General features: G+C 34.5%; 3 protein-coding genes across 3 annotated transcripts; 2 read left to right on the plus strand and 1 right to left on the minus strand.

The window, feature by feature from the left end:
- Positions 1-568: 568 nt before the first annotated feature.
- On the plus strand, positions 569-8,834 carry LOC120335877 (uncharacterized). Its single transcript, XM_039403498.2, has 3 exons — positions 569-762; positions 4,059-4,566; positions 7,505-8,834. Exons 2-3 carry the CDS (start codon positions 4,265-4,267, stop codon positions 8,562-8,564), a joined length of 1,362 nt encoding a protein of 453 aa, XP_039259432.2. The 5' UTR covers positions 569-762; positions 4,059-4,264; the 3' UTR covers positions 8,565-8,834.
- A 7,518-nt stretch (positions 8,835-16,352) lies between these two features.
- LOC120335878 (left-right determination factor 2-like) lies at positions 16,353-19,954 on the plus strand. Its single transcript, XM_039403499.2, has 4 exons — positions 16,353-16,917; positions 18,336-18,645; positions 18,905-19,147; positions 19,420-19,954. The coding sequence occupies exons 1-4, from the start codon at positions 16,446-16,448 to the stop codon at positions 19,748-19,750; spliced, it is 1,356 nt and encodes a 451-aa protein (XP_039259433.2). The 5' UTR covers positions 16,353-16,445; the 3' UTR covers positions 19,751-19,954.
- Positions 19,955-20,185: 231 nt separating this feature from the next.
- On the minus strand, positions 20,186-26,351 carry LOC120335863 (uncharacterized). Its single transcript, XM_078109924.1, has 8 exons — positions 26,161-26,351; positions 24,674-24,862; positions 24,328-24,490; positions 23,070-23,254; positions 22,184-22,366; positions 21,703-21,865; positions 21,476-21,575; positions 20,186-20,953 (listed from the first exon to the last, which is right to left on the minus strand). The coding sequence occupies exons 1-8, from the start codon at positions 26,320-26,322 to the stop codon at positions 20,902-20,904; spliced, it is 1,197 nt and encodes a 398-aa protein (XP_077966050.1). The 5' UTR covers positions 26,323-26,351; the 3' UTR covers positions 20,186-20,901.
- Between the last annotated feature and the right edge of the window lie 563 nt (positions 26,352-26,914).

Here is a 26,914-nt window from a genome sequence, read left to right on the forward strand (position 1 = left end):
GCAAGGTTTTTGAAAACAGCACGATCTTAATGGAAGCTTGATCGTGTTATTGAATTATGTGTATGTCTATGTCCGCCATTTCATTGACACATGATTTTATATCATCGGCAGAGTATTTGATACTTTTTTCAGTGTAGCTCACACCATATTTTCTGGGGATAAATTGCATATTTAAGATAGTTGCAAACATACCACACGCCATTAGTACGGTCAGATCATTAGACCCATAGTTTAACTGAGATCGGGTTTAATATGAGGGCCGATTGGGGCCTAGTTTCTCAAAATTAGGAATCAAAACAACGAATACAACGATGTATTTTTGAACGAGAAGTATAACGCTGGCTCGTCACCACGCGATTACATTATGGTAATTCCAGTCTCTCAGAATTTGCTTCTTGTTACAGCAGATCTGTAAGAATAAATGAATGTAAAATGGCGTCAAATTTATAGAACTAGGCACAAGCATAAGACAATGTCTGCTGAGTCATAATATGTTATAAGAGCTACAATGCGATTTCATAATTTGCTAACCCATTTTTATTAGTTCCCAAAAGCTAAAAACAAAAAAAAATATACGTCTCAATCAATTAATTACAGGTTCCTTGGCAAATAGAACAAATATTGTGGTATGTAATCATTCTCAGGATTGACTTTGACTTTGAACAGGTGAAGCATAGTGATGATCTCTCTGGGTGGCTGATTCTTCAAGCAAACAATTAAGGATTAGAAAAGTTCTAAGAAGTAAAACCCATACCCATTTAGGTATTATGCTATTTTATTGTTTTGTATATATGTGAGTGATTGTGTTTATTGTCACGTTCCGCCGATGCCTGCTTTTTCGTATAGGCGTATTTCTTTGAGCACGATTATATTTTTTAATTTTATGATAATTAATATATTAGGTGCTAAAAAATATCCAAAATCTCAGATTCTGTATCACTGGACTCGTTAACGCAATTATTAAAATTGGAGGGGCCGCGGAGAAAACGTCACTGTAGAAATCTCTATATGGTGAACTTTGAAAGAATTAGAATTGAATTCTAAACGGTGTTTAATCCCCTAAAGCCACTTTTCCAACCGACGGCGGAATACCTCCCCAGACAGGAACTTTATCGTTGCTGAGTTGAAAATTTACATTGTATTTGCTGTAGTATTACCAATATTCTTTAGAATCTTGCAACTGAATAACACGATCCATATGCTTTGCTAAAATATTGAAAATTGTACATGCCGTACCGACCTAGCCACAATCCGATGATTGAGCATATGGTCCAGGGACCCCATTCGTCAAATTCGGTCAATGAAGCATTAATATCAATTAATTTCAACTGAAATCAGTTCGATATTATTTTATCAAAACCTTTACACAATACAGCATCGATTGGATACACAGACTGATAACAGGGATGATATTTGTACACTCAAGACCGCATTATCTGCTTCCGCAACCTGGCTGATTGAACGATGTTAAACGTGTTTGCTGTTTTTTCGCACACAATTTCGATAATCAAAACCGATAGCTTGATTGTAGATAAATCGGTGATATAATTTTTTGTGTAATATTGGTAAATCGTAAAATTTATTTTATTATACGTTCGTCGAATAAATATGATACGTTGTTTAAATCCTGATCATTATCTAGACGCGAAATTAAATAACATAGCGAAGGCAAGTGACTTTCACTATTTTTTTTAATTAACTCAATGCAAACAGTAGCTCTTTTAGTTCTGTTGGTGAAGACGTTGTCATCGATCGCCGAACATACTAGTTTGACTATGGGCGATAGATACACCAAGCATGATCTGACATTTGATTTAGGTACTAAAGTGATATAATAAATCATTGACGTCCAGACGTCGGGATTACCCTTATCAGCCTCATGGATGTGTAGGCAGGCGGCGGGTAGCTAAGTATAACACAAAGTTCAAAGAGTCTTGTAGTTTAGTATAAAGTGCTTGACAGAGAGAGAGAGAGGGGGGGGGGGGCATGTCAAAATTGTAACAATACCATACCCATGAGTTAAGCTAGGTTTTAGGACGACCCCACAATCTGGGAAAGTGACAAGAAATGTTCCAACTTCTTCCCATGATGGTGAATGCATATTAAATAGTAGATTTACCGGAAATTATGTTTGTTAGTTTGTTTTAAAATATAGTGAAACCTAGATTTTTAGACGTTGTGTATTGATTCTAGATTTAGTTATGTTATGCAATATTTAGACTTGATAATAACCTGCCTCATTCTAAAAAAGTTATACTGTTGAGATATATTCGAATTACAATCTAAACTGAATTTGTTTGTATAGATGTGTATAGAGAAGGTGCGTGTTTCAATAGGCTGTGTGGACCATGGATTATATAGAACAATTAATGCAAATATTTACTAGCTAAAATGTTATCAACTAAATTAAGTTAATTATAATTGTATGGATGGTCATAGTTTTGGTTTGGTTCGCTGTATTCAGACACAAGAATACATCCCACAACATCATATAAGTGTACAATCATTGAATAAGGTTAGAAAAGTCAGCTGTCATTTACTTGGCTGTCTTTTATGTCTGTCAAGTAATGATGTGATTACAAGAGAAATCAGAATCGAAATAGCCCCTACTTTTTAAAATCAGATTCCTTTTCAATGATAAAATTATAGTCATAGAGTGGCGAATCAAACTGTCGCCTGGTAATGTCAACGATCAAATTGTAATCTATATCGGTCTAAATCCACTCTGCAGTCTGAATTTGGTAAATGAACCAATTCATGTACGAGAGGGTGATAATCTCTTCACCCAAACGCACGTCATTTCATGTAATTTAGGTCTTTAAAACATGACTTTCGAAGTGAAATTAGGCTCAGTCAGCAGATGTCTTGTCCTCATATCTGTATAACGCTGAACTTGCTCTTGTTTCGACAAAATAATGAGCTTGAAAGAGTTTGGTTTCAATGATTTCACTCATTGAAATTAAATAGAACGGAGGAAGTGTACAGCTTGCACATTAACCGCAGATAGGTGCTTCGTTTGTTGACATAAGTATGATATAACAACTAATATGTAGGATAATTTGAATTCGACATGTTTCTTGAAATCTATGTGTGTGACTCTATGACCCCTGTGATATTCGATGCGGAATATAAAATTGAAGTGGTAGAATTCACAATGAAATAAATAATGAAATTGAAATGAGTTACAGAGATGAATAATTTCACCAAGTCTGACTAAACATCGTGCCATCATAAATGAGACTTTTTCAACGACTTTCAATTTTGATTTCTTTGTATTGCACATGCTTTATAAACGAAGTTCACTATAACGCAGTTCATTTTGTAGTAAATAGGTTGCGTTGATTTCTTTTTTTTTTCACCGGGATTGTAGTAAAATATTGACTAATCTTTTTAATACTGAAATTCGAAAGATTATATTACATGTAGTCTAAACGTGAACAAACGTTCATTATAACTTTGTATTTGATCAACTTCAAATAATAGTGAATAGCTTGTGGTAAACCTAGCGATTGGGCGCAAAGTACTATGTCAAGCTTGGAGAATAAAGGGCACATCGACCAGGTTACCATAGAACAGTTATACCCATCGCAAACAAAAATATGAGCCCGAATAAGCCGATTTTGCAAACAACTTTCATCTGCCACAGCAGCGTTTATAAAAAACTTTTCTATGAAATAAATGTTTAGAAGTTAGGTTTTTTTTTTTGTTAAATAACATATGTTCTGGTACTACTATTTCCAAAAGTACAATGCTGTGAATGCATTCAAATTGTAAAACATGCTACAAGACGGGGCTGATTAAGTGTTAGTAACGGTATCATCAATTTTTATTGGTTCTATTTTTCTGTCTGGTTTACCTGTTTGAAATATTATTACTACTTATTATTGGTAACATAAGCTTTGTCAAAGCCTCGAATAACGTATTCGATACATATGGATATGAACCATTGAGTAATTTTTGCTCAAACTTTGCCTTTAAACTAGGATCCGTTCATACGAATGGCTGAAATATATTGTTATATTCATACTCCTAACCGCCTATTTCATTTTGATCTCAAGTTGAGTATTAGAACAAACAACAAGTGCCATTAACTCGAAAGAAATGTTGCACCATTAATCATCGGGGTTGAAATCGATATTTCATATTTGATAACAAGATAACGTGACCTTTACACGATCAAGATAAACTTTGATTTTGCAAGGCAAAGATGATTTGAGAAATTCCTCCGTCTCTCAAGATTAATCTAATTTGGGGGATGAGTTAAATGATGTCCCAATCGGAACCTGGAATCAGACGAGTTGCAATTTCAAACCAGATGAGTGGTTTCAGTGCATATCCGACCGTTTCAACAAACAATGTCCGAAATACGGATCTGAGCACAATAATGATACAGACTAATGCTATATCACGGACAACGACGGAACTCAACAAGCAGCCTGTATTTGGGGCACTTGTAACAGTACAGGCTACAATTGGAATGTATTTACTTGTTGCCATGCTTTACTCAGAATGGAAGCTTAGAGATGCATCTTCATCAACATCGCAAATGCACGCCAAAAGGCTGAGGTTTGTATGTCAATATTTATACAAAATTATAGATAAGTAAATAATATTAATTCCTACCAAGTATGAAAATTGAATATTCCAACATTGATAATCACTCGCTTTCTCTTTACCTTATCTGGTTGATCGAGCAACAGAAATGTATTCCAGATTTGAATCTGTATAGTGTATACACAAAAATATGGAATGAAATAACACAGTAGACTGACTGTACTATATTTACCAAATATTTACCTAGACCGATATAAATGAGATAAGATCATTTAAATCAGCCAAATACATTTAAATAAACACATAATACAATCATAACAATTTCAATAATTCTTGTATGACTAAAAAGTATAAACACACTGAATATACAAATAAAAATTATTTCAATCTATAAAAAAGGTATTTATTGGTTCGTGGTTTAAAAATCTATAGAATACGATTACTATCTTGACTACACAGAAGGCCAAATTTTCATGATATTATCATATTAAATTTGATTCTGAGATATGAAAAAAGCAGATCGATTGCTGTGGTTCTCCAGATAAAAGGATTATATCACCAAAATAAATTCCGCTGATTTTAATGCGTCTGTCGGCAAATTTTTATTGAATAAATCATAAATATTTTATTGGATTTTGTCTAAACTCAAAGTTCACAATGACATTAATTTGTCATTACTTTGAAAACTGTAAAATCACCATGAATTGTAAACCAGAAACATTGTCATGAAATGACCCATCTTAAATCCTAAAATCCAAAGTGTTGACAGTGTGTGTGTGAGTGTGAAAACAGAGCCTAGGTCATATTTAACATATTCTCGAGAACATAATTTTTGGGCGAAGTGACCTAACTATTGGGGACAATTATACACAAACAAAAGCTCAATTGTTAAATCATTTTCTTCATTTTCGTATAAGTAATCCATAAATCTATAGGTCCGTTTCATACTTTATTTTTCATTTTTTTCCGGATGTCAATCTGTATCTTAAACCAAATGTAAGATTGGAAATTTCAAGAGTCCTCAAAAAGAGAGTACTTGAACGCGAGTCGAAAACAAATGGGATATATATATAGACAACTCTTAACCGGGATATTCAAACACCCTGTATAATAGCTAAGACACTGTCTTATCATAGTCAATCATGCCTAAAACAATTTCCAAGGATATAAAATAATTTTTTCTGAAAATCAAACATATCATATTATTGTCAATTCCATGTAAATTCTAAAATTTATATGTGAAGCTTGGTTTGATATTAATACCCAAATCTCTAAAGTAATCTATAAATACAAAAGATTTATTCAGAAATAAATATAAATCACAAGCGAATAAAAAGTAAGTGATTACTTGGCGATGAGCTTATAACAAGACGACGAGAAATTGATATTTACCGTAAGCCCCTGTTTTGAAATACATGTGGACATTTTCCTATTCAGCTCAAAAATTTGTCTTGCATTTTTGAGGAATTGAGAACAAATCTTCCCCGGAATTCGACATAGACGTATATAAAAAAGAAATAAAAGTTTTTTTCCCAAGTTTATTCATATGAATATGCCAATCGAAAAAAATGCTGATTAAAACAATGCTAACGTCCACTGACTCTCTAGCAGCTGTACTTAGATCTATTCCTACGACTAAGGTGTCGGTAGGTAAAATGTTAACGCGGGACTTGTTATCCGTGTGATAATCTCATAGGTGGTGATAATCAAAATGTCGTATTTTAGTGTGCAGGATTTCATCGCTTCTACTATGAAACGTGAAATAATTAAATATTCTGAGAAAACTTGGTTTTAAGATGGTATATCAACAAAGTGTAGTGGTTAAATTCATTTCACATACATCTCTATCAAAAGTATTTACTTTCTCTTTAAATCAGGTATACACGGTGGTTTTAAATTAATAATGTGTATTAATTATAACTGGGGAGAACTGGTATATTTGTGTACCAAATTCATTTTCATTTTAGAATTAAAAAGCGGGACCCAAAGATATTTCAAGTATGGCATTATAACATTATACATCTCTATCAAAGGTATTACTTTCTCCTTAAATCAGGCGTACACCGTTGTTTAAAATTAATAATGCGTATTAATTATATATAGCTGGGGAGAACTGATATATATGTACCAAATTAATTTCCATTTTAGAATTAAAAAGTGGGACCCATTGATAACAAGTATGGCATTATATATTATGCCCTACTAGACAAAATATATACAAAACAGTGCAGATAGTGCCAATAGTGTATCATACTGAGCACTCAAGCAGGTTACCTATAATTCATAAGCAAACATGGCGCTTGATGGGTCCGCGAGTGATTAGATTTGAGAAAGAGATACAGCATATCACTGTGATTGGAGCGTGTGTAGATCGCGCCTGTTCCGAGCGTTGCATCGTAGGTTCTATCGTAGAATAAAAAAATTATCAACCAACCGTAAATTTTTCTGTCAGTTAAAATTAAATCATGATTATACATCAAATTAATTACCGCTACCATTTACCATCTGCTCCGTAAATTGAAACATTTTGTCAACAGACAAGGTTCAATTTAGATGAATTGAAGGTTTAGAACAATCTTTCTAAACTAAAATTGAGATTAAGTTGTTTTTGAGAAACTCTCTGAATGACTAAACGTAAATATCTCAAAGAGATTTCCCACTTTTTAAACGGTATTTAATAGATGGAAATACACCAATCATTGCAAGGCCCATTTAATGACGCCTCTCGTTTACCCGAAAAAAAAATAGATTTGTCTGTTTTCCCAAACTATACTACAACATCTAGACTCCCACATTTAATATAATTTTTATGGATCTTGTAATACCGCTGACAAAAAACATTCATTCATTGTTTAGTAACTTCTGGGCGGAAGAACTACAAACGTGCTCATGGAGTTTTCAGTTTTGTGTATGTTAAATTCAAAACTCTAATTTAAATTTCATTTTCCAGACAAGTTTGTTTGTTTGCAACATCAGTGGGAACAACACATTTGATTGTTAACGTGATTGCCCTGTTGGCACCGGCATCTCATAAATCATGCATCCTTCGATTGGCAGTACAGAAGGTCACATACTGTTTTGGAATGTTTGCGGTCTATGCATTCTTGTGGCTTCGACAAAAACTGTTTTATTCAAACCCGTCGTTGAAGTATCTATACAACAAAGCCTTGCGTTTCTGTAGCTGGAGCGTATTTGCCGTTATCATTATTTGCTTTGCTGCCCAATGCACTATGACAGTAATAGGAGTACTGTATTCCGAAGAAGAATCAAATTCTTCGATTTCTAATGAGGAAAACTTGTTATGTGTAAATCCACAAAAAAGATTGTGGACGATCCAAATAACTCTTGCTTCTATCACAAGCTCAATTGTTCACATAAGCCTTATGGGTTTGTTTATTTATCCCATGTGGAGGCATAAACTCCAAACTTCTTCATTATTTGTGAGAGGACATAACGGAAGTTTTGTGAGCCGTTCTAGCGTACCTTTGCCGAATTCTAATTCGGGAGACGACCCGCAGATGAAAAAGAATTCGCTCTTGCGCAACAGCTTGCGGAAAACGTTTTCAAATGAAAGTGGAGGCATCGTTATTCGATCACCTAGTACGAGCTTGAGTGCGAACGGCAGTAATCCAAACACGCCATTAAATGGAAGAAAAATTGGACGTTCTGATTCTCAAAGTAAAAAGCGAGCAAAGTATGTTCACGATCGCCTGAGAGCTTTGATAAAGCGTTGTCTTTTACTGGCAATAACATGTGTCGTTACAAGTATTAGTGTTACAATCATAACTGCAGTATTTTACCGAGGTGGCTTGTTGGCAACGTTTTTGTACGGAAGTAATATGCTTATCAACATGATATGTTGTACTGGATGCTTCCATAATTGGTGCCATACTTTATGTCCTTTCTGCAAACATAAAAAGAAAAGGAGGCCCAGAGGTTCTTTTACTACTTCGAACAGAAACGATATCACGTCCCAAAGACCATCCAGACAATTTGACTCAATTGTGTAATACTGAACATTGTTGATATATTCGATAAATATATAAATTAAATATTTTATTTCGCTACTAGCGCTACAGTCCTAGAAAACTCTCGTTCTGTAACTGAACGTATTTTAACAATACCTAATTTTTTACTTACTGTTAAACAGTGTGTGTATTTGTAAGAACTGTGCTACCTATTTTCAATCATTTATATATATGCTACGAATCATGTTTTTATGTTCATTATCATAATATTGACAAAGCTGGACAGCAACGAAAATATATTAAGCCAACGTTTGACTTACTATAAAAATCAAGGCGGTGGATCCCAGTCCCTCAATTTCCTTCGTACTGATTGTACTGGTACAATCGCCGTGATATGAAATGGTTTTAGTCGGCCACGTAACATTTGAACTTCCCGAGCATTCGGTTTCCCGAGCAAATGATTTACAACTCACATGATTCCGATTCATAACGAGCGTGCAATTTTGCCAATTAACAATAAATCATTGGTGGGTTATTCTGAGGCAGCTCGTTTGCCGTAGTGATGTATTTAATTTGTAAGTGTTCAGACTATACTTCGACCTAAGTTATATCTTAGAATTGTTCACATCTGGCTGCAAATAATTTGTTGTCAGTAAACCTATAAGACGACAGACAAATTGAATACCGCAGGCTGTTACAGAATTGACGTCGAAAACCAACACAAGAATTTTTTGTCCGATTATCTAGAATCTAGATAGATATACAATAAGTTTCGCATAAATCTAATCTGTAAATTTAAGCGTAAGCTGAGACCTTGGCCTCTCCGTATTGGCTTTGGCATAAAGCTATGGATGGAACATACAGAATCGCACCAAAATCTGCTATTTGCAGGCACTTTTGGTTATTTCAGGAATGAACACGTAAGTTCGGTATTCTGAATTCAAAACAAATCTGCTTCTGTAAGTACTTACGGTTATTTTTAGCAATGAGCACATAAATTCTGTACATTTTTGTAGACTAACACGTATAACCCTGCAACCAGTTAAAGTATCAAAATACCAGCATTATGGAAAGATATTTGCCGATTATTGAAATTTCAGTTCAATTTGACCTTGTGTTGTTGTTTTATTAATTACAAATGATGGCACTTCTCATACACGCTAAGTAATGGTGCCAGACTGGTGTATATTTCACTGATCTAACATGAGTGTGAACCCATGGTCTCTGCATGGCCTGTCTGAACGCGTCCAAAGACATCACGAAATCACCCATCTTAATAACCGTCTGCAGAGATACCAAAACAACAATATGAACCTTGGAAAATACAAAATAGCAAAGATGCTTATGCCTGGAATATGTCGGTTAATACGTAATTCTTGTTCGTCTAACAGATATATCTTGAAAGAAGAAGTTGGGCGAACGCATAACCTACCTATAGAAATAAATCGGTACTCCTGAAGGTTCCATTACATTTGAACCCACGTACATTTGAACCCATGACAATTGCACCTGGATACTATTGCACCTGTGGAATTTTTTTTCGTTTTACGGATATTTGAACCCATACTAACCCTAACCCATGGGTTTTAGCACCTGCATATAATTTGAACCGGCGGATAGACACATGGGTTCAAATGTACGGTCACCACTCCTGAAGTATGCGCACCAAGATGTCGCACAACCTGAACCCTAACCTGGTACACAACCTGAGTTCAGGTTGTGCGCCATCTTGGTGCGCATACTTCAGGAGGTTAAATAAATCATTTGATTTTCAAACAATCGAGCTGTTAAATTTGAGTTGGGTTGCGCGAGACTAACTTCCTATCTTTTCTCTATGCCTTTATGATAGTGGATCCGTATGCGTATACTGCAAGGATACTGTAGCTGGAATAAACATGACTATTCTATTCAATTAAAGAGTCCAGCTGCACACTAACTTAAATGTATTTCTGTAACGTTTCGTCCGACCAGAGTCAGACTTCCTCAGACAAGCAGTTTACAACAATGGCAAGAAATAAATTTGGTAAATGAATTTGAAATATCAAATCAAGTATGACGTAACAATGCATAAACATTTAATTTGCATTTAACCGTAGAAGTAATGATGGGAAGATTAGAACCACAAATATCAGTGGAGCTCATTTCAGATGTGATTGAAAAAAAAAAAAAATTTATTATTGCATTTACGAAAATGATGGGTAACTAAATGTAATTGAAATTATGGGCACTTAGAGAACCACGAGGAAGTAAACCAACATTTAAACATAAATCAAGGCTTAGTCTGGTGAGGACCAATTTCAAAATTAAAAAAGGCTAAAAGTTATTGCTGAATTTTGATCTTAAATAGCGTTGAAATATAATAATAATTCATGATAATAAATGAATGAATTAACCATCTAGCATATTTCGAGTAGGACAAAATACAAATAAAAATTAAAAAACTATCGCAAGCACATAACTCCAAGGTTTTGAATTATAATTAAAATTAAACCTGGGACACTTGAAAATAATAGTAAAATAAAACGCCAATCAAGGGGCGAGTAATAATATAAACTTAAGAAAAAGAGTGATTGTTAAATTTAAATATTATATGACGTTGAAATGAAAATTATTATTAAATAATAATTCTTAGATGAGTCTACAGTCTATTTCTCCCGTGAATTGAGTCCTCGTGGTTCCAATGTTCCGAATTTGTTGATGTAGTATGCTTCTACTGTTTGGCGATAGCCCTGGCCTCTGAATAGTTTTTTTATTCCAGTTACTGAAAAGTCACTTATTGAATGTCCCAGTTTGTTGAAGTGTTCTCCCACTACTAAATCATATTTCCTTTTCGTAATACTTCTCAGATGTTCTGTTATACGATATTTTAACGACCTTCCGGTCTCACCGATATACTGCATCCCACATTTCTTACAGTTTATTAGATAAATAACATTTTTTGATTTACAACTTATTCTTTCGTTAATGTTTATATGGACTCCCGTCACGTTCCCGGTACTTATTTTTGTTTCTTCGGAATATTTACAGGTGGTGCATGCTTTTCTATTACATTTATAAAAACCAGATTGTACTTTCTGTGATATTACTGGTTGTAGTTTAGCTCTAACCCGTCTATCGCGTAATGTAGGGCACTTTCTATATGCAATTTTCGGAGGTTGAGGGAAAATCTCTTTTAGCCGTGCATTGTTGTCAAAAATATATTGGTAGTCCGAAAATATTTTTCTAAAGTGCGGTTGTTTGGGTGGTAGTTTGTAATAAATGGCAATAGTTGCTGACCTTGTTTTATACTTTTCGGTGTTAAAAGGTAATCTCTGTTCATTTCTTTTAACAATTTTATTGTTTTGTCAATAGAAGTCTCTTCGTAATTTCGTTGCATGAGATAGCGTTTCATAATTCCTGCGTGCTTGTCAAAAAATTCGACATTTGAGCACGATCTTCTTATTCTTATGAAAAGTCCCTTTGGAATGTTTGCAGTAATATGTTTGGGGTGGCATGAGAAGGGTAAAAGATATTGGTGAGAGTCCGTGTCTTTAGTGTAAATTTCCGTTTCCAATTTGTTGTCCATGATATGGACTTTTACGTCTAAAAATGTAATGTTTTCCGTTGAGTATTCGAATGTGAACTTGATAGAAGGGTGTATTGAATTCGCATGGTTTATAAAAGATATAAGCTCGGTTTCGCCGTGTGTCCAGATCAGAAAACAGTCATCGATGTATCTATAGTAGTATTGTGGCCTAATCTTGGCTGTTTCTAGAATCTCAGACTCTAAGTCTGCCATGAATATGTTTGCATATTTGGGAGCCATCTTAGTTCCCATCGCTGTCCCATTGATTTGGAGATAATGCTTTCCGTCAAATACAAAATTATTATTATCAAGAACCATATTAACTGCTTCTTTAATATATGGAATTTTCCCGTTTTTCTGTGGTATATTTACTGAGATACTTCTCCACCGCTAAGATGCCATCTTTATGTGGAATATTTGTATACAAGGAAGTCACGTCCATGGTTACTAAATAAGATCCTGGCGGAATATTGTCAATTTTTTTCAGAATATTCAGAAAATCCATACTTTCTCTGACATATGATGGTATTACCTCTTTGCACATGAGGTTAGTTAATTTGTAATCTATGAAAGCTGACAATTTTTCCGTTGCAGTTCCGTTTGTTGATATGATTGGCCGACTGGGGTGATTAAACGACCTGGTTTAGGTCTTTTTGGAGTTATCCCTTTGAATAGTATGTCATCAATAATGTCGGCTTCCCTCATATTATGACATAATTTAGTTACTTTGTTTCCAATTTGTATAGATATGTTTTTGGAATGCACTTGTATACCAAGTTATCCGATAGATGCCGCATACCTTCTGTGATGTAGTCAGTTCGGGAGAGTATGCAAGTTCCCCCGCCTTTGTCCGCAGGTACTATGATGATATCCCTTGCTGCTCTTTGTTCTAGTTCCCTCAAGGCCTCGACTTCGTCTTTTTTGAGATTGGAAAATGTACGTTTCTTTGATGTCGTTTTCTGGATTTCCCGTTTTAGAGTGTTAGTTAAGTGATCTAAGTCAGAATTTCTCCCAGTAGGCGGTGTCCATCTACTTGGAACTAGGGATGGCGGAATCGAGTCCGGATTCGATTCTTCGCGGAATCGACTAGAATCGATTCCGATGCACCGGAATCGATTCTCGAGTTTGAAACTTGGATTGCAAACAATGTGTAACGTTTTGTGGCAATTTCTTCACATATATATATATGTATAAACTGCTTCACTGCTATGTTGAGTTGCTACGACACCGCAAATTTCACTATATATAATATATATATTATAAATATCGCTAGTAGGCTTTAACGTTTATTTATTTTAAAAATCTCTGTGGGATCTGAGGGATTCGTTTTTTTTGTGCGGTTTTGTCTCATGTGGCAGATTGGATACCCATACTACTTAGTTTCGGCCTTCTTGTCCGTCCAGAATTTGAACATCGCTGTCTTGCTTGATTTCATATGGTATTGCTTGGGTGGGTATATTTTTTCGGTAATATGTCGAGGAATCGAGATTCGGAATCGAGAATCGGAATCGAAAATTTAGGAATCGGATAAGAATCGAATACTTGTAAGTACTCATACTTGGCATCCTTACTTGGAACACGTAAGGATTTCGGATATGTTTCAGCTACTTCGCTGATGGTTTGACTGGAGAATGGATCAAAAAAGTATTTTCTCAAGCGATTGATTTAGTTGGTTTTCCGTTTGTTATGACTGTATTCCTCATTTTTCTCATTCTTGTTCTTTTAAGTTTTGCCGTTAGATTTGTTCTAGAAATATCTATCATAAGTCGGATGGCATTCCAGATATCTGCTTTCATTTTTGCTCTTAGTTTATTTTCTATTTCTAACCTGGTATTAGTTATCTCATTTAAACTTGAACGACATTCCTTAAGAGCTTGCTTCGTCAATTGTTTTGAAAATTCTTTATGTAAATTTTGCCATTTGGTCAAGTTTTTCAGTGGGGTGGCACAAGTTTTCGGAGTGAATTCGAGTCCTTTCGGACATTTTCCAGTTACAACAAATTGCTCTAGGTTTAGCTTGTGGTGATGGAGTCGGGCTTCTTTCAGTGTAATTTTTCTCAAGTTGTTGAATTCTTTCTTGTGGTATTTGTATATTTCTTTCTTGCAATCGTTGTCGAGTCCAGAGTTAGAAGGATCCATTATGGATACAGAAGTCCCACGAATACAATAACATAAATTTGGGTTGCGCGGGACTAACTTCCTATCTTTTCTCTATGCCTTTATGCTAGTGGATCCGTATGCGTATACTGCAAGGATACTGTAGCTGGAATAAACATGACTATTCTATTCAATTAAAGAGTCCAGCTGCACACTAACACAAATGTATTTCTGTAACGTTTCGTCCGACCAGAGTCAGACTTCCTCAGACAAGCAGTTTACAACAATCAATTCTTCGACTCTGAACTACTGCTCCTTCCAATTTGGAAATTAGTCAATGGCCGAAGTGAACTGACAACATCTGATAAATTGCTCAAATCGATAAACATTGACCCCAACTATATTGCTTAGATTTATACATGTGGAATGTTCGAGTAGACTAAAAAAAATATTTCCGATATTGTTTGAGTTTTCTCATTTTTATTTGAGTAGTTTGGCCCGAATATTTTGTTTTATTCTGTCGATCAATGACATTTTGATTCAGTGAGAATTGAAGGTGAAATGAATAATTACAGTCACTGATTGGGTAGACAGGTATTGCCACAGCCACAGGATATGTGCCCGAGTTACATCTGTGTCTACCATGAATATGGCCGTTGGTGAATTATGGGGATATTATATCTATCCAGGGCCTTTCGATACCTATGTTTACAGACAAATATCAATTTCCGGCTCCTATTTAACATACATTACAGTACACAGCTTCACGGGCGTAAAAATGCTGTCAAAAACTCAGGCTGTCGGAAAAATATAGCCTGAACTTTCAGACAAGACATCGTGAACGACTTCCTTTATCTCGATTAAAGTGAAACGGATTTGCAAATACGTTTGCTTCAGTATTGCTTAACATAAACAGGTATAAAAAAAAATCGCATGCTCAAATATAGTCCGTATAGTTGTACGGCGAACGTTAGCGCTCAATCTACTAGCAGGAAACTCACCGCTCTAACAACCGCGGTCTTGTCATGCCATGTAGCATCTAAACAAGGTTGACAAAATTATGTATGATTCAATGTTTATAATTCAAAAAAAAATCTGCGTTTATAAAAAAAAATTTCTGCAAATCCTAATTGCGGAATACTGAAAATATTTTTACGTGATAATCTGACTTAATCAACAATCAACGTCGACATGACAAAATGGTTATTATACCCAATGCACTAGACTAGAGCTCTGAAACTGGTAACTGTATTGTCGTTCTGGAGGCGTAGACGTAGACTGTAAATTGGACACCCATAGAACGTTTTGTTATTATGTTGTTAGTATGTTCTTCCTCCCGTCGTTATGAAAAAATCGCTTTTCTCTTGGATTACTGGACCACTTACTTTGAATCTTTTTTCATTGTATTTGTTTCACCTACGTGTTAGATTAGCCTTAGCTTGTGTCGGATTGCCCTGGGTTCAGGCCTAGTGTTTACACCGACTGGGTCTACATTTCATAGGCTTCCTCACTATGATACTTAAGTTTACGATAGATATCCCACATGAATTATATATATATCTTTCCTGTGAAGTTGTTGATCACGTATACCCTGCCGTCATTCTGGCCATATAAGTTGTATTTGTTACCTGGCTTGGCACTCAAATCTTTGCTAAATGTGAGTTTTTTGTTGTAGCACCTATTGGGGCAAGTCAATAGCTTTCTAGTTGCTGTCCATGTGAACGGTTCTAGGTGGCAAGCCTTTGACGTAATAGATGTCGAATTCTGCTTGTGCGTCATAAAATAAATAGTTTTCAAAACAAGCAAGTGCGATAGGAGTCATGAAGGCGTGTCCGAATTATCTGTCATTTCTTATCAATGCAACGTTATTGTTAACTTTAGATGGGCCTACTAAAGCTTTATATTTTTGCCAATATACGTATAGCCTCACATCAATGACAATAATCGCACCAAACAATCGTCGTTATCTTTACTTGTCTGTAGCATGTAACGCAGACATAACATCTACAGATACAAGCTAATTTGATAAGGAGAGAAAGTGTGACCGAATAACGTCAGACATAACTGTTTTTTCGATTGCTTTTGGAAAACATATTCGTCTGGAAATGATAATTGTTTTTTTTCTACGCCTGCTAATCACTGGGTTCGCAATAAAGAAAAAATGGCGACGGGAGAGATATAAAACTCTCCGCATTCCTAGAATGATATTATTTTGTGATATACTAAAAAGATTGGAAGGATCCCTTTTGTTGAATTCCAACAATGAACATTTGCGTAGCAAGAAAACATTTTGATTTCAAGCATTTTTGGTCAACTGCACCAGAAAATTACGTTTGCAAAAGACTGTCACAGAGATCGAACTTGCTAATGTTGCACGTGCCGAGTGGAAGATTCCAGATGTGTAAAATCGCCTTCATTTTGTCAATTTTCCAAACTTTGCTGTTAGTTAGAATAGAAGGAATGGCTATGGTAAAAAAGGCGCAAGTTATGAATCACGACAGCGAGCTGTTTGAAGAAAATATGAAAGATTTGAAATCAGCAATGTTACAACATATGGGGCTTGACAGCCTTCCTATATTTTCATCTAAAGATTTGGAGAATATAGAAGTTCCTCATCACATTCGTTCGAAATATGAGAAATTGAGATTAAGGCATGATATCCAGCATGCAAGAAGGAAAAGATCAACTGGGCCGTCATTGGCTGGAGTATTTCACTCAGTACATCAAAATCCAGGTAAGGATGCTAAAAATGTTCTGCATTTCATTTATGTTTTTCATTTAATAAGAAAATTGGCATTTACAACCTATTTGATGAAATATATCTGGAATATTTTTAATTTCATTTTGTTCATTATTTTATTGCGAATATAGAAAGTGAAATTATATACGATAGACTTCACTACTGATGTTAAATACGTATGACTATATACTTTCGGTCCGAAATTTACATCAGGATAATTATTAAAAAAATATGTTGAATTAATTAGTGTAAGGCCCAAATATAATTGTGGTCATGGTAGTAACTTGTATAAAAACCTATTTCTCAGAAAGTAGTTGTTGATAATAACAAAAAATACGAATTCAAAAGTAGCTTTTCATGTTTTTTGTGTATTGACAACGTGTTTAATAGGACGCAGACAGCGATGTTTATTGACTTGAAGAAATTGGGAGGGCCACTTAGATCAACTAACTGTTAGGACAAACTATTTAAAAGCGAAAATACCGCAGTACACAGTTGTAGGTTTAAGTAGGATCAATATATCGAGGGCGGTCGACTTTTTAGCCGTTTGACATAAAAGAGTGATTTGATATGTTTGTAAACATTTGAAACGCTGTCTAGACTAAAGTGTGTATTTCGTCTCTCCTAAATGAAATCTTCAGTATTCTTCCTTCTTCGTCCTTATCAAAGTGAACATTTCACCAAGTACCATGTTTTACAGTATTACGTTTTGAATATTCCAGACGCATTTGTCGAATCTACATACATTTAATTGGCGCATGCATATAAAATAATTAGCCATAACTGCTGCCCTAAAAAAACGAAAGTAATAATCATATTTCTGTGCATGGTTGCATCCCATAACATCGCAGCAATTATGTATTTGTCATAATTTACGAATGAGTAGTTGTCACGATACCGTGTATTGTTACTAATGACTAAGAAACAATGCGCTTTATTATTTGTTACAATTAGAAAACAGTAGTCGGAAATGTCTCCTGTTCTCGAACAAAAAGAAACAATTAGCAAATAACAATAGAACAAAGATTTCTTTATGCATATTGTACGGACTTTATTGTTATTATACTCTCTAACTATAACAAAAAATCATAAACCATGATGAAATGCGTTTTTAATTATCAATATAAATCATTTACAATGTTAACAACAGATGATAAAACAATGATATAAAAATAATGATATATATATATATACATTTAATTAGAAGTATGGATTATAAATTTTTTGTCTTCTGAACAAGGAAATGAAGAGTTTCATAGCCCTACTTTTCAACGGCTACTATAGGAGTATATAAACTTTCTTTCGATATCTCGAAAAACATTCTTCGTTCAATATTATAGAAATTTCATTTACATTTCATTTTGATATTGTTTCTTTCAATTTAATTTTTGTATATTTTTTTGCCATCACAGGAATCCAAGGCGACATTGTTTACACTGATCCATACAGAGAAAAACTCGAATTTGAAATGGAAGGTCGAATTCCTACCGGCACTGTTGTTACTATGGCTGAATTGAGACTATTCAAAAAACTTCCAAATTTGAGCGGAAATTTACCCACTGATTCGTCTGCAGACCGTCTTTATAGAAACGCTCATCCATCAACGTTTCTTCGAAATCACCCCGGACGATACCAGAAACCTGTGAGACACGCAAGAGTATCAATTTATCATAGCCTCAAACATCCAGACGGAACACAAACAAGCACTTTAGTGGATTCGAGGTAATTTGAAAAGAAATTAAATAAATTTGAAACAGCATCTGGGTAGTATAGATAAATTCATGATTGAATTTATTTGATAATAGTATTAATAGTTACTGGTCATGATGAATATTCGAGAAGAGTTCCATAATTCAACATATATAGTTTTTTTTTAACATGAACAGAACATATACTCATGTAAACGTAGCTCACAATGTTGCATAACATTTTGTTTTCTTTTGCCTATATTTTAAACATTTGTCATCTTACTTACTTTCAGAAAAATTCATGTGAACGGTTCTGGATGGCAAGCCTTTGACGTAACAGATGCGGTGCATGAGTGGCAATTGCATCCTACTAAAATCATGTCTATGACTCTGGAAATGTGGATTGAAGGAACAAAACCAGGCAGACATGCAGCAAATATAGCTAGTTTAGTCAGATTCACTGGACAAAAAGTTGATCGATCGTCTTCATACAGACCTGAATTAGTCGTCTTCACAGAGGAAGCAGAAACTGGAGGGTACGTTGAAGTAACGTATAACAAAAACCTATAGCGAATAATAATAATGAATGGATGACACAAAATATGAAATTAGCATATTAGTTTTGTTTGATACTTTTATATATCTGTGAATGAATATGTTTCCGTATATCTGAAACAATTAATGTTACATTAGTGGAGAGAAAAGTACATTATATATATAATGAGATGTCCGGCCACTTTGAGATAATTTTGCCGTTGCCGTCTTTTGTCGACAAATAATGTAAAATGATTGTATTTCCTATATACAGGTCAAGAATATGCAAACAAAACTCCAATCCTAAGAAACGTAAATGTTGTCGCGACGACTATTACATCAACTTCAGAGAAATGGACTGGACTCAATATTGGATCTTGGAACCATCTGGTTACGAAGCATTTAAATGTGATGGAAGATGTGGATCTAGTTTGCGAAGAGACAGAAAGGGTGTGCCAAGGTCTTGCTCGGTACAAGAAAGTGCGCCTTTGCCCGTTATGTATATGGTAAAACGTGGTGATATTACACAAGTAGAAGTGTCTGAATTTCCAAATATGATTGTTAAACGTTGTGGATGTTCCCTAGACAGTGTTTTCTTTGCCTAAAATTTCTTGCAAAATGAACTAAATTGTTTGCACCTGTTTTAATGTGTCAAACTAAGCCTTTCATTTGTCGTCTCTCGTATATATTATGTTTTATGATTTTTTTTGATATTTTTCGTTTACTTTATATATTTGTTTATCATAACTATATTTTTGCATTCCGGATCATGTTCTTTTTATTTCGTAATAAAAAATGCTACAGATGAATTGTCTATTTTTTGCTTTCAAAATACTTTTTGTAGAGTAACAAAGCTAGACTGAAATATATATGCCGCGGAATATTCATTTCTAAATGTCAAATTAGCAATATTTTTCTACATTCTGGATCATCTATACTTTGCAGAACGGATAGTCAAGTATGCTCCTATGGTTATCGACTTTGATCCTTAAATTTACTTTGAGATTTGAATTAGTTTCACGAATGGGATCTCAGAAATACGAATCACAAATTAAACAAAACATTTTTTTATTTAGTGAATTAAATTCCTTTCGAAAAGCAGTCAATTATTCGAAAGGAGAATAACTAAAATAAACAAGAACAAATATTGATTAGCTCACATGGAAATGCTGTTATATTAAATTACACCATAAAAACCTGTTTGTGGAAAACTATTCTATGTTGATGGATGCTCATTGAAAACATTTTTTTCAATTTCATAGCAAGCCAACGTGTACAAAACAAAATGCGTCAAGTTCAGCAATCTAAAATACAATACTGTACATTTTAGGCATATTGTACGTATAGTTAAATAATTGATGCTTTTGAAACCCAAACTGAATGAGTTACAAGATACAGCTGATAATGTTGAATACATTGGTGAATGAACTTTCGAGAAAATGGAGTGGAAGATATTAAAAATAAAAAATAATTGCGTCTAAAAAGGCTTTTCAGTCAACGACAAATTAGTCAGGGGTATTTGAAAAGGATAATATATCAACAAGCCGTACGTAAATCTTGATATTTACTGGTATTTACAAGTAAATTCCTGGGTTCTGTCAAATGTGTAAACACCAATTCAAACAATACAATTCGAACATTAGTAAAGGAAATAGTCTGTCTGCTATATTATTAATCACAAATGCGTTTTGTATAAATTCCTATGATTTAAATAATACTTTTTAGATAAAATAAAAATGTCAATTCGTGAACGTCCTCAATTGTCGACAAAAACGGTAGATGATTTCATGACCAGAAGCGCAATCAATCTAAATGAAAGTAAAAATAAGTTAAATAACCACCAAAGTCGTACATATTTCCTTGTGTGATTTAAATAACTAATTCTTTAAACAGTTCATATTTCAATTCATACACAGTATGTATATAACTATTTTCCATCAAGTTGCGGGAAATCTTTCAGGTCATGATATTTTCTGAGTTTAAATTAAACAAATATTATTTTTAATACAAAATTGTACCCTATAATCAAGTATTTGGAGCAAAGGTCATATTTCGCCATCACGTGACATTAAGTTTGAGTAGACCAATGCGACATCTTACTGACAAAGCTGATGCTAACTGCCCAACTCCGAATTACGTATGTGAATTTCTACTGCTGTGGGACTTGAGTTGCAATTTTGGTTTAATGCTTTTGAATGACGAGATAGCGAACTTCTGGTTAGGTCACATAGACTACTGTGGTTACTAATTGAACCTTAGCGATCACATATCTGAGCTCTGTTGTCAAATTGAGAATTATCCTAAGCTTATGAGAAAAAGAAAATTCATACCCGAGTATTGTTGGTTGTATTGCTGACAACGGTTTTCCAGAAGAAGGTACAATTTTACTATCAGAAATTGCTCTCCAAGTGTGCTTTTGTATTTGAGCTCCTGTGTAGAAAACAAAATTGTACAATCATTTTTTCGTTGTGTTTTAAGTTATTCCAACTCACAATCCACGACTTTCATTTAGTTTAACAATATATATAATTTTAATTTATACTCTTTCAAAACGTACCATTCATTTTCCCAACTGCAGCGAGAAGATAATAGTTTTCTGCCGCAAGGTTGAAGTTCTTCTGGACTCCGTTGCTAATTTCTTTGGTAACAGAAGCGGGTCGGTTCAAAACGCATTGCGTCACTCCATTGATCGTAGTAGCGAACTTGGTTGTGAGGCCGTTCTAAAATGAAAATGAATCAAGCGTATTTAAGTGAATACGCTTTTTTAGATATTATTGATAAAAAAATAAATAGTTTTTATTGGGATAAAAAAAATCCTTTTTAGCATAAAATGTAATTGTAATATGATTTGGAGATTTTTGAGTCTATGTCATTGTTCATGAAACATTCATCGAAAAGAGCTGTTGCTCTTTACAAACTTCTGACTTGAAAATTAATCATTCTTATGAGTACGTTTGGGTGTGTATGTGTAAACGAGTGCGAGTATCCTAAGATCAATTTATTTAAATATGATAATTTTTTAATTATAAAGTACATACATTCATTTCCAAATATGCTGGGGGTTTATGGAGTTGTTGAATTGCACCTGATCTGATCTGCATACCATCACAATAGTAAAGATCTGCGTCCTGCATTGCATTAGTTGTTCCGAGTGCAAATGCCACATACTGACCGGTTGTAGTTCCGCCACTCATTTCAATGTCCCAAGTACCGTCGCTCAACTAGAATATACAGTGATATAGGTTTACATCAAAAAAGTAATGACGAGTACACAAGAGGTCATCCTCGGAAACTAAGTGTACATATGGATCATTTTGTTAGTACGTTGTTGCTAGTATTCATCTTCTTCTTCTTAGACCAATTGCTTTGAACTTTCCAGTGGTTGAAGAGTGTTGTTGTTGCTAAAAAGCTACTACTTTTATTTATTTTAAACATTCCAGTGGCCTTCCTGGGATTTGTCTTTAACTTTGAAGTTTTGTGTAGTGACATTCATTTAGTTTACTTTCATTCAGTATACAGCCATGTGAATAATTTTATGTATGTATTATTGTATTATTACTTATCGATTTTAATCGGTAAGTATGTTGATAGGTATTTGTCTGTCTGTATGTCTGTCTGTCTATCTGATGTACGCGATATCTCACGAAAACGAGATTGAATCTGCTCCAGATGTGTATGTGCATGTGTGTTTGCATGTGCATTCATCATATGTCGGACCAGAAGCCTATTGATTTTGGAAGAATTATGTCGTATAACTAGCGAGTTATTAATTAATTAGTAATGTGACACAAGGTGTCACTATGGAATAAGAGCGCTGTTTTGGGATCCCTAACTTTCGATCGATAAGTGTTCGGTCTCTGACCGATATTCTCGTTTATAATATTGGTCATTTATATTTGATAACCGTGAGTGTGAATTGGATACCTTCTTCCACGAATAGTAATGACACCCCGAATTGCCTGCAGTACAGTCTTTTGGATCTTTGAAACATGTTTTTGCAGTATCACTATCACAATCTGTGTCAGTAATGGGGGAGGAAGAGGCAGTTCCAAATTGATACGTTTGAGCAGTAACAGTCTTCCACGTATCATGTCTTTTGATTTCTGTTCCTGTAGTTAGAAACAAAACAGCATTTATTGACACATTTACCTTTATCTGAAAGTAAACTTTAAACCATACAGAAGAGCCGACTGGACTTGTAAACAATGGAATTACTGCTGATCCCATGTACGTAATTATACGCGGGTTTTATAACTCGCATAGGTGTGGTTGCTGCCTTGCTAGAAGATCAAACCACTTTGATGACGTTGAAGCACGCTACATATCGCATTACTTTCGCGATGTCATTGATCGTCGCTTCCAGTACAATATGACCTAGAATATTCTGAATTTGCAAGACCCGCTACATTTTCCCTTTACAAACTATAACAGAAATAAACCTCTCATGGTGTCATGATCGACAGATGTTCTATAGTTATACTATAACATAATAACATAGAAACCGAAAATTTGATCGATGGCGTCATTGAATATTATACCGTTAGTGTAATACTGAGAGACTGATCACGAATGATACAGGCCAGAGGTAGTAGACTAGGGGCGTAAAATAATTGGGGAAAATATCTTAAAAACCGGTGTTCGAACATGTCTTTCATTACCCACAAACAAAATTTAGTTTGATGATTCCTTTCCTAAAGTCTATTATGACGTAGATTCATTCTTCCTGCCAGGATATATGAAAAATGTAAAATGAACTGGTTTTAGAACACCCAAAATATACTGAGGTAATTATGCCCACAACAGTTTTAAAAAACTTGTAACCAGACCCAAAACCAGATTAATAAGAGCAAGGAGGTGTTTCGCATGATTTGGAAGCATTGCTTCAAAACCAGGTTTTTCGCATTTGCTATGTGTGATATCTTTGCATCGTGAGTAGAATGAAATCTTTGACAAATATACAAAAAAAAATTAGATTCTCGAGTTTAGCGTGTGGTCTTAAGTTTCATATGTGGAAGCATCCCTCTACACAAGTCCGTGGTATGACATTGTAAAGGATGTACTACCTACTATTCCTTGGATTGCAGGAAAATTGAATGTTCATTCTGTATTTTTGTAAGAAAACTTAGAAAGCCACGTTTAGTTTTCTATGGAGCCTAACTGACTCCCTCAGTCACATACATACCATTCATGGGTCCAATTGCTCCTAGCAGGTAATATTCCTCTTTGGTGATATCAAAGTCTTTAGAGACTCCATTGCTTATTGTCTTAGTCACAGATGCAGGTCTCGTGAAAACACATTGCGCCACCCCATTTGTTGTGGAAGCTTTGTCAGATACCAGCCCTCCCTAAATAATAGTTGTGATCAGTATGACACAAAGCTCTTTCATTTATAAAAGATTACTAGACTTGGTCTGTTTCAGGAAGCAAAATTAAAAAATAAAAATTTTGATGCAGCCGAATCTGAAATGATATAATTATTTTCGGGATGATAAACAGAAGAACTAAACTGTCTGATGATATCCTCTTACCGTCATTTCCAAATACGCAGGAGGGTTGTGCCGCTCTTGTAGAACTCCGGATCTTACAGCAGTACCATCACAGTAATAAAGATCAGCATCCTGCATTTTTGGGATAGTGCCCAAAGCCAGAGCAATGTATTGTAGTCCACCACCAGTGCCTCCACTCATTTCAAATTGGTAAGTGTCGCCCGTATCAGACTAAGAATATAAACCATATATATTTTAAATTTATTTTCAAATATGCATTAGGGTCTTTTTGAAGGCACGAACAGATTAACCTTGAAATACTTCAAAATATATTGGAGTAAACCTATTTATTGGTGCGCTATATCAGGTTTATGAAATTTTATGCAAATGTTTTAAAATATAGTATCGTGAAGATAAATTCAATAAGAAAGGGTATACTGCAATGTTATATGTGGATTATTATGGAGGTAAAGTTACAAGGCTATCTCTGCCCAGGCATTTTTGATATATTAATGTAGGCCTATTCTTTAGGATTTTCCAGATACAATATCATTTTTAGGTATTTTGTATAAAAGCAAAACTATAATTCAATTGTTAGTTCCATTGTAGCGTTTATTCAAATTCGGCATATTTCGTTGGTTCATATATTTTTGTTTTGACTTCGTGTAAGAATCATTTTGCCCCTAGAATATTTTTTGTGTGAAAAGGAGCGTCATCGATAATTATTTCGTTTCAAAGATTTTTATCATTTATATACATTATGAAAAAAAATTCCGAAATTTATATTTCAGCTATTCCCATAATCATCAAATTTGTACGCAGTAAATGAAGCAACATATATCAAATTATCTGTGCCAATTTTTCGGTAAAATATTGTCGCGGACGATGGACTCCCATCTGCCAATTATAGCTCTCGCGCCACGGTGGGTGCGTTTTCATAATAGACTGCCCAATTGATTTTAGGATCTTTGAAATTGGAAAAGGGTGTTTTTTGGAATTAGCATATACTGTAATACGATAATAATGTTACTATAGTTAAAGAACGAGGGCGATTGAACAATAGAGAATAATAAAATGCCATGATCGAATAAAATGAAAACATACTAAATTACGACATGTCGTAACCATGTATCCGATGGCCTGACAATCACTGACGACAATAAAAAAGTGAGAATTTTTATGTTAGGTTTTACGCTTTTTCCCTATGCAAAGTAATATGAAAATGGACACTCACACACACAGTAGCCGAGTTGAAAGCAAGGTGATATAACAGAAAAAATTTTGAACGCGCTTTTCGCAAACTCGCAACCCTGAACTACCTATTTGAAGGCCTGATATACCTCATCTAGTGGGAACTTTGCAACAGAATTGTCACTATTCTAAACTTCTGTTCCTATGAATTATTGATTATTCAAACAAATTTTAATAAAAAATTAAAATTCTAGCCTAAATTTTCGGTCAATTCGAGGGTTTATAAAGTAATAATATTATATTTAGATTGAAAAAATTGTGTAAACATTTAGTAATACCTTTTTCCATGAATAGAAGTGACATGTAGTTTCGGATGGTTGACATCCTGATGGATTTTGGAAACAAGTTTTCGTGGTGCCACATCCATCAGAAGTAATTTGACCCAAACATATTTCAATGTTGCAGTACAACAGCATCGCCAGTAAAAATTTAGCTAACATGCTTCTAATTTTATCTTAAGTTCCGAAATCTAGCTGTAAGTTTGAGTAAAAAATTAAATGCATTCCTTTTTAATGTAAGTAAATATCGTTCACGAATCTGTGGGCGGATGGAAAAGAAGCTTCCTGATATTTTCTGATACTATATAAAAGCTAGAGTCAACTTGTGAATACCGGTATTTGATTTTCGAAATATGCTAAACAAGGTGATGTTTTGTTTTTAAATGTATCTCCATTTGTTGGTTTTGAACTAATAAATTCTCTGCTGGAATACCTAAATATTTGTAAAAATTTTAGTGTTAGAAAAACAGTAAAGAATATCTAGGTACAATCTGTAGAGTTGCAAGCCGTATACAAGATATATCTTTTTTAGTTTCTATAATTAACATACTATGGGCGTAATGACTGCCTACCCGCAAATCGTTGACCCTGCTATCTTTAGTCGCGTTTCGCTAAGATCCGTTTCCCATCGTTTGTATAGAAAAAAAAAAACTAAGTTGGACAAGGCAAGTGAAGCATTACAAACCTGTTTTTCGCGCACTGTTGAGCGTTATACCTAATAACTGCGTTCAACTCGATGTGTTTCAGAAATATC

This window comes from Styela clava, chromosome 2 (genome assembly GCF_964204865.1).
Source record: "Styela clava chromosome 2, kaStyClav1.hap1.2, whole genome shotgun sequence".
NCBI classification, from domain to species: Eukaryota; Metazoa; Chordata; class Ascidiacea; order Stolidobranchia; family Styelidae; genus Styela; species Styela clava.

Coding starts and splice junctions, on each gene's coding strand:
- LOC120335877 (XM_039403498.2), top strand. CDS start 4,265: ATGATGTCCCAATCGGAACCTGGAATCAGACGAGTTGCAATTTCAAAC. Junction 4,567..7,504: donor ATGCACGCCAAAAGGCTGAG/GTTTGTATGTCA, acceptor TTCATTTTCCAG/ACAAGTTTGTTTGTTTGCAA.
- LOC120335878 (XM_039403499.2), top strand. CDS start 16,446: ATGAACATTTGCGTAGCAAGAAAACATTTTGATTTCAAGCATTTTTGG. Junction 18,646..18,904: donor AGCACTTTAGTGGATTCGAG/GTAATTTGAAAA, acceptor ACTTACTTTCAG/AAAAATTCATGTGAACGGTT. Junction 19,148..19,419: donor GAGGAAGCAGAAACTGGAGG/GTACGTTGAAGT, acceptor TCCTATATACAG/GTCAAGAATATGCAAACAAA.
- LOC120335863 (XM_078109924.1), bottom strand. CDS start 26,322: ATGTTAGCTAAATTTTTACTGGCGATGCTGTTGTACTGCAACATTGAA. Junction 21,866..22,183: donor CAGCATATTTGGAAATGAAT/GTATGTACTTTA, acceptor TTTTCATTTTAG/AACGGCCTCACAACCAAGTT. Junction 21,576..21,702: donor TGCAGTTGGGAAAATGAATG/GTACGTTTTGAA, acceptor TTTTCTACACAG/GAGCTCAAATACAAAAGCAC.